The following is a 12,311-nucleotide window of genomic DNA, read 5'->3' as shown; positions in this document are numbered from 1 at the left end:
TCGAGCTAGCTGATCCCATAGACTTCCAGTCATTGCGCTTACGCTAGTTAGAAATCGCTCCAGAAACTACCTACAACTTCCTTCAAACTGCACACAGAGACAACAATGGTGTCCATGAGTTCATCTGTTTCTGGGTATATAGCAAAAACGGCCTAATTGCAAAAATCTCAAACCATCCATTTAAGGTCAATGAGAACAACTGCCCAGTACAGCACATTTTCCAACAAGATATACAGGTGTTTTTGTATCAATGAGATAAATACTGTCTACAAATCTCATGAATCCCACTGAGACGCGGAAGCATTTCCTAATGAAGGTGTCTTTAAGGTCACCGAAATAAATTCTCCACACCAGTTCACTTACAGCCACTCCAGGTTCGAGAGGTCTCCAAAAATGCCAGCCTTCAACGATGTAATCCGATTCTGACTGAGAAATCTTAGCACAGAAGACCAGTTTTACAGGGAGGGAAAAACATACATCAAAGGGGATGAGGATGTACATTTTAAGATGAAAAGCCAGATAATAATAATGATAATAATAATAATATAGTAAAGAAAACAATATTGACAAAGGGACAGTTGTAATTGCAGATCTTACTTCTGCACTTTGAACATTCCACTGCTTGCGAGTAATATGGAATGTGGTAAGGTAGGGTAACACATCCACCTGTTCCTCATGCAAATTCTATCTGAGACTATTAGGACAAAACACTGACACATTTTCCTTGTCATTGTTTGTTTCCCACAGCCTTACACTGATAACACCCTGGGACCCTCAGGAATGCAGAGGAGAGACACCAAATCAAATCACGTTTTATTTGTCACATGTGCCGAATACAACAGGTGTAGACTTATCTGTGAAATGCTTACTTACGATTCCTTTCCCACTAACATTAAGCTGGATGTGAAAATAGCTGTGACAAGTGAAAAGGAGGAGTAGTTGATTTTGCTGTTAGCTATCCAAGATTATCTGTCAGAGTGACAAGTATATAATCTCCACGATACCCTGTCCTAGATACCCAAATCCTGACAGAGGAGGATGAAAGGTTTTCATGTCTTCCTTTTAATTACAGACCAGCCGAGCTTCATCTGATTTATGTCTACTAGACCTGGGCACTTCACACGTCTTAGGTTTGAATAGCGGAGAAAGACTACAGTATCTGAATCTATTTACACTTCTCAAGGATGCGCCAGTAAATGAGTCCATATATAAATGAGTCCCTATATATTTTGTTCTCAAGGAGCTTAATATACAGTGTTGGCCCACTTACACATCCTACAGTATTACATACTACAAAACATACAAAACTTTTTCATGAAGTGTGATGTAGGGCAACCTTTAGTGGTGATGTAGGGATGTACGCATGGTACCGCAGGTCAGACTGTGGCCCATAATGAATTAGGACTTACAGTCTTCTTAGTGAGTAGAGTCCTGAGAATGCCTGCTTAGAGATTCTTTTGATCCTGTTGTCTTCCAGGTGTCTGTGGAACAGAAACAGATTCAAAGGTTTTAATGACAAAGCCCTGGTATAATAAGAAAGAAAATAAGATCTCGTCAATAATGAGACATAACTACATGATGATTGTCAGAGCGAGGATAAATATATTGAGGATTATGTTAGTATGTGACAAACACCACTTTCTTAAATGGACAACATTCTTACAACATTGGCTTTATTCGGTTGAATGGAGATACTGTACCATTCAAGGCCACACATTGTTGGTGGATGCAGTCCTCTGTTTATGGTGTAACAAAGAGAGACTGGACAATCTGGACAATTATTTATGTAGGACATTCCACAAAACATTTGAACATTCAAAAGATGTGGCTCTTGAAGGTAAAGGTACCGATACATTCTGCCTTTTCATAAGTATGGATGAATAGAAACATTTACTGAATTCAAATTTTTTTTAACAAACATTTTTTGGTGGCATTTTATTGTCCAGGGTTTTAAACCCTCTTTGTGATTTGAATGAAGACTAATTCACATTAGACATTACATGCATTTAAAAAGGTCCTGAACAGTCATCCTATTTCCCAAGTAAAATATCAATATTTGTTCACATTTTAAAATGATGTACACTTTCTCAAATTCGGAGCATCTCTCATTTCCAACTATCAGTAAGGCTGAAGGACCAGGCTGAGTTGGTGGGAAGCTAATAGGCTGAGTGGGTGGGGAGCTCACCTTGACTGACAGTTCTTTGAAACTCCTATGTCAAGCAACTTGGACACAATGTTGCAGTGAGATCATCTCAAGCAAACAAGATCGATATTGCATGCACATCCTGTCATACATCACATCATGGTTTCACAAATTACTTGGTTATTGTAACAGCATTGATATAAACAAAATTCTGGTGGTAAAATGTATAGCCAAAATGAAACTGCCAACACTGTTATATCAAGCTAGCTATGTAGCTCAGTTCATGTTGGACAATTTCAGTTGAAATTGGGCAGGGAAAGGTCTGGGTTCACTTCATAAATTATACATCTCAGGTTTGACATATCCCATCTGTTGCAGTTCGCAGAGGCACTGACAGGTGTGTTGACATGACAACTGGGTGGGAGTTCCGAACAGAATCCTAGCCTACATTTATACCCCTCTTTTTCCATGCAGGATGGATGAAGACCTAACTAGCCAATAACTAGCCAACACCAGACACTTATAGTTTCCCCCTTTATCTGTATCTTTGACAGAAAGCATAGGCAGCAGCTCTACAGAGATGAGATGATGACTTGGAATGAAATAATAAAGTCATCAAATTAAACAAATGTAACATACACAACAACTGAAATATTTGATTTAAGTAAAGTAATGTGAATAAATTATGGTTAACGAGTAATAATCAGTACTGGGCATTCACTACCATCATGGGACTTTTATGAATTGTTTTATTCTGTGTTAACAGAATTCAGCCCACATAATGCATAGTGCATTTTTTATTAATTTTATTTTTACATGAATCAAAACTGTGATTTTTTTCATAATCGAACTGAAACCGAACCGACCTCAAAAAGCACTAATCGCTCAGTACTACCTGGAGGCAGATCTGAGCGATTTCCCTTTAGATATTACAGCTGCAAAGTCAAAGTTGGCTATACTGTAAAAAAATATATTTGTTTTTTGGTCTTAATTTAAGGTTAGGGTTAGCAGTGTGGTTAAGGTTAGGTTTAAAATCTGATTTTATGACTGTGTGGCTGTGCTAGCTATTGACCACTGCATAGCTGCCTCCAGAATAAGATTCATGACGAAAAATGCTAACCTGCCCAATAATCAAACTTTACCAATGTACCAATGTACCATACTTTGGTCAATCCCATTTGATCTGGTTTCACCCAAATATCATCCAAATGGAAGAAAAACACGTTTTGGACTGTTCAGGACCTTTAAAGAGATTGAACATAAACACTTGTCAGAGTCAGTGCAGAGAAAGAAGGAAAGGTCAAAAAGGGTTTCACACTCACAGTCTCTCAAGGTGTCTGTAGCGGATGAACTGGTCTGGTTGGAGAGCTGTTATCTGGTTGCTGTTCAGCTCACTGAGGGTAGAGAGAGCTGCTAGTTTGACTGCTAATACAGCATCATAGATGTACACATTTTGTCCAAATGTTACAATAGGAATCTACTCTAGCTATCCCAATACCTATAACTGTGCTCTGGTGTTAGACTTCACGAGGGTAGGAATCCAGTATACTCACAGAGCTGTTATATTGGAAGACACAGCTGGGACGCTGAGTAGTCCCTTTTTGTTACAGTTAACTCTCCCGGCCTCACAGAAGCATACCTCTGGGAACACGTCCAGCACTGCAGGAGAGAAGCACAGAAGAAACATGCACACACATGCAGATAGATGCCACACATACCATTTCCTGGAATGATTGTTTCTTAGGATTGCTCATATTTACTTAGACTATTTACAGTAACAGAATGATGTGAATGGATGACCTCAATGTATGATTTCAAATGGGTTGAAACATTTTCAGCTTTAGTTAATGTATTAATTTAAAGCAGTGCAACATTAGATATGTAAATAATTGCATTTGCTTTTGAAAATGTATACTCACTGCATTCCTTGGACTCTTCAACATTTTTCTTCATAAAGGCATCAAAAAGATGTGGCCACCCGCTGTTGTCCACTGTTCAGGGAAAGATGATAGAGACATATTTCATTTTTGTGCCTTTATATACCGGTGTATCTTTGTGCGGAACTTAATTGTGTGAAATAATCAACATGTTTGTTCATATTTTGTGTGACCTTGACAAATTGCTTGATGCACAAATACATTGAAGCAGAAATTAGTCTTCTAAATGCTATCTTATTTCCCCCACCCCTGCCCTCCCTCCCACTTCAACAACCAGACACTGCACACTAACAATCTGTTTACCCTCCTGAAGCTGCTGTAGTTCAAGACTCACCACAGTTCTCCTCGTCAGCTCCATTAGCACAGTCCTGGACCCCATTGCAGTGGTAGAGCTGGGGCAGGCACACAGACAGGTTGCCACAGGGGAACTGGCCCAGTGGGCAGACATCAGCACCAGAATAGAGGCTGCTATCTGTGGATGATTCTGGAGGAGACACTCAAACATATCTGATTCAATCCAAAACGACGTTAAACAACTTTCTTATTCAGGTTTCTGAGAGCATGGCCGTATTTTGAGTATCAATGGACAGAAGCAATCAAAAACAAGATAATGAGGTCATATAGGCGATATCAGGCGGTGTCAGAGGAAGTCCCAGAAATTGTCAGTCTCCAGCCACCGAAGCACTAGTTCTCTCTAATACCGCATGACAAATGGTACCATTACATTACAGGACACTGAACAGCTTCTACCCCCAAGTTGTGAGACGGCTAAACAAGACTGGTAAATGGCTAACCGGACTATATGCATTGACCCTTGCTCTAATTCTCTTACACTGATTCTATGCACACACAAAGGACTCTACTCACACATACTTATACTGACACCCCAACACACATGTGCATACATACATACTGACGCCACACACACAAGCACACACTTTCACAATCTCCAAATACGCTGCTGCTACTGTCTATCTTGTTGCCTAGTCACTTTACCCTCCAAATGTTGTTGGTACAGCCTGAAATAAAAATGTCTTAAAGTATGTTTTTTTCTCTCACTCATCTACAGTGCCTTTGGAAAGTATTCAGACCCCTTGACTTTTTCAACATTTTGTTACTTTACAACCATATTATAAAATGGATCAATTAAAAAATAAAATCCTCTGTAATCCACACACAATATCCCATAATGACAAAGTGAAAACAGGTTTTTAGAAATGTTTGCAAATGTATTACAAATCATGGTAAACTATTTTTACACCTGAACTTATTTAGGCTTGCCATAACAAATGGGCTGAATACTTATTCCCTCCTGATACTTCAGCTTTTAATTTGTAAGTTTTATTTGTAAGTTCTAAAAACACAATTCCACTTTGACATTATAGGGTATTTTGTGTTTGTGTGTGTGTGTGTGCGCGCGCGCGCGTGTGTGTGTGCGCGTGTGCGCGTGTGTGTGCACGTGTGCGTGCGTGCGTGCGTGTGTGTGTGTGTGCGTGTGTGTGTGTGTGTGTGTGTAGGCCAGTGACATGAGCCCATTTTAATTTCATGGCTGAAACACAATTTTTTTTTATTACACAACAAAATGTGGACAAAGTCTTGTTACTCATTGTTATTCACTGTGTATTTATTCCTTGTATCACTATTTATAAAATACTTTTAAAAAGTTTAATCTTTCTTGTACTTTGCATCTTTGGAAAATAACTTGTAATATTTAATTTGACATAGAAAATACAGAGAAATGTGACATGTCAAATTGATTAAAAACTGAAAACATTGTATGAGCTTAATGGCTTTGTATATGGCCTGCTTGGAGGTATCAGGAAACAGCTAAGTGCACCTATTTGTTACTGTCAAATTTCATATAGAGACCATAGATTTATTCTAAATTATGCATGACATTTATTGAGCGCCCATGGTTAAATACAGTGATTTAAATAAAAACAAATGAACAGGCTTTTTGATATATAACAAGTAGACAGTCCAACATCAAAGACCTTGATGATACATGACATCTATGATGGTAGTTTTTGCCTTCTTGTCAAGATGTCTGAGTTCGAGATGCTGTCAGGTCACATGACTGATGGAAGCTGTGCTTAGAACACTGACTGATCTGCCACCACTCGTGTGACCTCACAGCCTCAAGACGCCATGCAGGTTCCCATTTGTTTGTACATCTAAAACATCAGATCTTCAACGTTATATCCACTATCAGTCTGGGCAGCTCCTCCTACAGAAGAATTTATCAATCTACAGCTAACCTTTGGATTCCCAGCCAATGTTTTAACCAAACCCTGCTTAGCTATGCTATTTATCACTGACTATTACTAATGTGCTATTGTGAGAATGATTGTTGAGAGAACTCAACTGAAAAACAAGATAGATTCCCTGTTGCTTTCGAAGTCATTCCAAAGGGTAGGTTTAATAAAGCATATGAAATATGACCATACTTTATCACTCATATCAATGATATTTAGGCCTACAGTATGTAGCATTTAAGTCATCAACAATTGTTGCAATTAAATCCAGAATTCAACTAAAAACTTTTGTTTTGGTAAAAACAGTAGGATAAATACACATGTAGGTGGAATCCGATTTCAAATGTAATGATATGTAATATTATACAACAGATGCCTCTAATGTTGATTGGTAAAAACGGCATTGATCACTTGCACCATGTACTTTTCATGTAATCTCAACTGCAATCCAGGTCATTTGGTTCTGCTATTAGATGAAGGACAGTGATAACACTTGTATAAAGAAGCAACATATCAGACATTGTTTATCCATTGGAATTTGGTTGTGCTTTCAGATGGTTGAAATCATAATGATAACACATTGAAAATTCAACTAATTGTGGCTGTCTTTTTGAGTGGGTGAATTATACACTCAGTAGCTGGTTTATTAGGTACACCGATCCAGTACCGGGTCAGACCTGCCTTTGCTTCCAGAAAAGTCTGAATTCTTCAGGGCATGGAAACATTGCTCAATTGGTATAAAGGGACCTAATGTGTGCCAGGAAAACATTCCCCACATCATTACACCACCAGCATGTGCCATTGACACCAGGCAGGATAGGGCCATGGACTCATGCTGTTATTTGCCATATCCTGACGATTAAAGAACTGGGATTTGTCAGACCAGGCAATGTTTTTCCACTCTTTAATTGTCTAGTGAAGGTGATCACATGCACATTGGAGCCGCTTCTTCTTGGTTTTAGCTGATAGGAGTGGAACCAGTTGTGGTCATCTGCTGCAATAGCCCATCTGTGACAAGGACTGACAAGTTGTACGTTCCAAGAGGCCGTTCTGCTCTGTTATTTGGGGCCCAAATGTTAGCTTGCCATTCTCCTTAGACCTCTCAACAACAAGATGCTTTCACTCACATTATCACTGCTGACTGGATGATTTTTGTTTGTTGCACCATTCTCTGTAAACCCAAGACACTGTCGTGTGTGAAAATCCCAGCCTTTTCTGAGATACTGGAACTGGCACCAACATTTTTTACCTTGTCAGCTCAGGGATTAGAACTAGCAACCTTTTGGTTACTAGCCCAATGCTCTAACCACTAGGCTACTGGCCACCTCCATGCCTGCTTTATATAGCAAGCTACGGCCTCATGACTGTCTGTAGTGTACCTAACAACAGGCCACTGATTGTATGTTGTAATCTCATTGATCAATGTCTCTGCCAGACGGTGAGTGTAACTTGTGCATGAAGTCAGGCGCAGGAGAGCCAAATGAGTGAGCAATAAACTTTACTCAATAAAATAAAGGCACAAGGTACAACAAATACACTTGAACAAAAAAACAACGGTAAACATTACGCACGGGTGAACACAGCACCCATAAATAAAACAGCCATCCTACCAAACTGAACATAGAAATAAACACGCACAACAAACATGGGGGAAACAGAGGGTTAAATTGGATAATGACAACCGGCGACATCGACCGCCGAATGCCGCCCGTACCAGGAGAGGGACCGACCTCGGTGGAAGTCGTGACAGTCTCAACCAAATGTTACCCAATTATCCACGTTGAAATGACAGGGTGTGCGCAGTGGGATACCACACAAACTCATTCAACAGTTTAATTCCCATAAACATGTGATTATTTCAATCATACATTGCTTCTGTTCAGTGCAGTTACTAAATGTGGGTCTTACATTAGTGCTTATCTTATCATAAAACAACAGCATGTCCTTCCATGTTTAACACTATTTCACATTCTGCAAACAATCACTACAGAATACGACAAGGGGAATCCAAACACAATCTGTATCTAAATGAGGGTATGTCTACTCTATAGAGACACTAATGTATTCGGGAATGCTGTGTGGCATCACACTGATACAATTTCCTCATCACCTTCCATCCACACTCGTTCTCAGGAGATAGTTGTTTTCCTGTTTGTTTTTAATAATGAATATGCTTCTAAGTTGAGTTGGATTTAAACATACAATAAGCTAGTTATGATTCTCATCAACTGGGGGAGATGTACTAATAATAATACATATGATGAATACTAATCATTTTTGAGCAGAGCATTATTCCTATGGTGAAAACCATTTTTTTGGCAGTGTTTCAAATTATACCCTCTATGGTACATTTTGTTGTTTTGATGCATATACTAACATTCAGTACTCATACAATAATGATGGTGATGAGAAACCATATAGGTAACAGATATAATTATTATCCAAATGGGTTAATACATGACTAATTGTATGATACTCATGCTCATATTCAGAATCATAATCATTGTTACCTTAATGTTTAAAAATCTATTTTGAGGGAGATGTCATACTTAATGGACAAACGCAAAACAAGTATAATGTAATGCTGCGTGTCAATGGCCCCATTATACTCAGGAGGGAAATTCCTATATTATTTAGCAGACATTCACAGGCAATTCAAACCATCCGTGTATGTAATCACAAATAAGCTGTAATGACTTTAAGTGCCATACATTAACAGTTTGATTCAACTTCCTCACTTTTCACTAATGAGAATGAAGTGCACATTATTCATAGATTCAGGCATAATCAAATTATTATTCCGTCTAGACAGTTTTGATCCTATTATTGATACTCAAATGAACTGACTTACCTATGATGTCTGTCAGATAAATATAAATGAGGATGCATAAAGGGTGCATTATAGGAGCAATAACGAGAGGCATCTCTTGCTGTAGTCCTGATCCAAGTGATCGCAAGCGAGGCTGAGGCTCCACTGTCAGGTCTCTCAGACATATAACCACTTGCAGTTAAATGTGTGCAGTGCGGAGCACATACAGTACATACACTCTATCTCGCTCTCCCTCTTACTCACTCACTCTTTCTCTCTCAAACACACAGACACACAGACACACACACACACACATTGCATTGGCTGAACATCCACTCATATAATTACTCTGCCAACGTGTCAGAAAACAATACAACAACAGCTGGCGATCTCTTGACTACATACCTGGTACTGTACACTGCATGAGTTAACAGGAGCATCTCATATTGAGTCAATAGTATAATTTGTCTGGATGAGGAGCGGTGTCTCATCAATCGTAAAAAAGACTGCATTTCTGCCACAGAGTGACATCCAGTTTCAGATTTAACAGTTTTTTCACAAGGGATTTACAGGGATTTTGTATTTCTCTACTTTTTACCTGCATTTATTACAACATTTGTTTTTATCGCTTTGGTACAATTTTCAGAAGTATGTTGTCAAATTTCACAACTCTTAGCACAAATTAAGCACATTTTCAATTAAAATTGTCCACCCACACAGACAGTGTGGAAAAGGTGATGCAACAGCTCCTCTTCATCCTCAGGAGGCTAAAGAAATTTGGCTTGGCCGCAAAGACCCTCACAAACTTTTAGAGATGCACAATTGAGAGCATCCTGTTGGGCTGTATCACGGCCTAGTACGGGAACTGCACAGCCCGCAACCGCAGGGCTCTCCAGAGGGTGGTGCAGTCTGCCCAACGCATCACCGGTGGCACGCTGTCTGCACTCCAGGACATCTACAGTACCCAATGTCACAGGAATGCCAAAAGGATCATCAAGGACATCAACCACCTGAGCCACAGCCTGTTCACCCCACTAACATCCAGAAATCGAGGTCAGTACAGGTGCATCAAAGCTGGGAGCGAGAGACTGAAAAACCACTCCTATCTCAAGGCCATCAGACTGTTAAATAGCCATCACTAGCCGGCTACCACCCGGTACTCAACCCTACACCTTAGAGGCTGCTGCTCCATATACATCAACATGACACTGGTCACTTTAATAATGGGACACTAGTCACTTTTTAATAATGTTTACATACTTCTTTACTCATTTCATATGTAATGTACCAGTCAAAAGTTTTGACACACCTACTCATTCAAGGGTTTTTCTTTATTTTTTCTATTTTACACATTGTAGAATAACACAAATGGAATCATGTAATAACACAAAAAGTGTTAAATAAATCAAAATATATTTTATATTTAAGATTATTCAAAGCCGCCACCCTTTGCCTTGATTTTTCACCAAACCTAATCAGGGTTTCATCTAGAAATACCTTTCATATAAAGTAATCGACTTTCACAATGCAATGCTCACAATACTTTTCATATGATTCTATTCTTATTTGTTGAAATACATTTGACCATCAATGAAATCAACTGCCCTTAATGGTTAATCACTTAATCGTTTGGTAAACCTATAGATTTTAAACTGGTTTGTTTACTATAATCAGTTGAAGTCGGAAGTTTACCTTAGCCAAATACATTAAAACTCAGTAATTTACAATTCCTGACATTTAATCCTAGTAAAAATTCCCTGTCCTATGTAAGTTAGGATCACCACTTTATTTTAAGAATGTGAAATGTCAGAATAATTGTAGAGAGAATTATTTATTTCAGCTTTTATTTCTTTCATCACATTTCCAATGGGTCAGAAGTTTACATACACTCAATTAGTATTTGGTGCCTCCCGGGTGGCGCACTGATGAAGGGCGCTGTACTTCAGCACCAGCTGTGCCACCAGAGACTCTGGGCTCGTGCCCAGGCTCTGTCGTAACAGGCCGTGACCGGGAGGTCCATGGGGTGACGCACAATTGGCCTAGCATCTTCCGGTTTAGGGAGGGTTTGGCCAGTAGGGATATCTTTGTCTCATTGCGCACCAGCGACTCCCGTGGTGGTCCGGGCGCAGTGCGCGCTAACCAAGGTTGCCAGGTGCAAGGTGTTTCCTCCGATACATTGGTGCAGCTGGCTTCCGGGTTGGATGCGCGCTGTGTTAAGAAGCATTGCGGCTTGGTTGGGTTGTGTATCGGAGGACGCATGACTTTCAACCTTCGTCTCCCCTGAGCCCGTACGGGAGTTGTAGCGATGAGAGACAAGATAGTAGAGACAAGATAGTAGCTACTAAACAATTGGATACCATGAAATTGGGGGAAAAAAAAGGAGTAGAATTTAAAAAAAATACAAAAATGTATTAGTATTTGGTAGCATTGCCTTTAGATTGTTTAACTTAGGTCAAATGTTTTGGGGAGCCTTCCACAAGCTTCCCACAATAAATTGGGTGAATTTTGGCCCATTCCTCCTGACAGAGCTCGTGTAACTGAGTCAGGTTTGTAGGCCTCCTTGCTCGCACACGCTTTTTCAGTTCTGCCCACAAATTTTCTATAGGATTGAGGTCAGGGCTTTGTGATGGCCACTCCAATATCTTGACGTTGTTGTCCTTAAGCCATTTTGCCACAGCTTTGGAAGTATGCTTGGGGTCATTGTCCATTTGCAAGACCCATTTGCGACCAAGCTTTAACTTCCTGACTGATGTCTTGAGATGTTGCTTCAATATATCCACATCCTTTTCCTACCTCATGATGCCATCTATTTTGTGAAGTGCACCAGTCCCTCCTGCAGCAAATCACAATCACAACATGATGCTGCCACCCCCGTGCTTCACGGTTGGGATGGTGTTCTTCGGCATGCAAGCCTCCCCCTTTTTCCTTCAAACATAACAGTGGTCATTATGGTCAAGCAGTTCTATTTTTGTTTCATCAGACCAGAGAAAATGTATCCAAAAAGTACAACATTTTCCCCATGTGCAGTTGCAAACCGTAGTCTGGCTTTTTTATGGTGGTTTTGGAGCAGTGGCTTCTTCCTTGCTGAGCGGCCTTTCAGGTTATGTCGATATAAGACTCGTTTTTACTGTGGATATAGATAATTTTGTACCTGTTTCCTCCAGCAT

The 12,311-nt window shown here is 39.7% G+C and overlaps 1 protein-coding gene across 1 annotated transcript in view; it reads right to left on the bottom strand.

Moving 5' to 3' along the window:
• LOC135547843 (relaxin receptor 1-like) overlaps positions 1-12,311 on the bottom strand; it is a 26,877-nt gene extending 14,566 nt beyond the window's left edge. The window contains exons 1-8 of the mRNA XM_064977070.1: positions 12,296-12,311; positions 4,415-4,564; positions 4,063-4,134; positions 3,697-3,802; positions 3,642-3,665; positions 3,466-3,537; positions 1,410-1,481; positions 364-435 (exon numbers count right to left, since the gene is read on the bottom strand). Coding sequence (XP_064833142.1) covers positions 364-435; positions 1,410-1,481; positions 3,466-3,537; positions 3,642-3,665; positions 3,697-3,802; positions 4,063-4,134; positions 4,415-4,564; positions 12,296-12,311 — 584 coding nt within the window. The remainder of the gene's footprint in view (positions 1-363; positions 436-1,409; positions 1,482-3,465; positions 3,538-3,641; positions 3,666-3,696; positions 3,803-4,062; positions 4,135-4,414; positions 4,565-12,295) is intronic.

The sequence above is a fragment of the Oncorhynchus masou genome, chromosome 11, assembly GCF_036934945.1.
Source record: "Oncorhynchus masou masou isolate Uvic2021 chromosome 11, UVic_Omas_1.1, whole genome shotgun sequence".
NCBI classification, from domain to species: domain Eukaryota; kingdom Metazoa; phylum Chordata; class Actinopteri; order Salmoniformes; family Salmonidae; genus Oncorhynchus; species Oncorhynchus masou.
The sequence above is the reverse complement of the archived record's forward strand: the minus strand, read 5'-3'. Positions and strand labels throughout refer to the sequence as shown.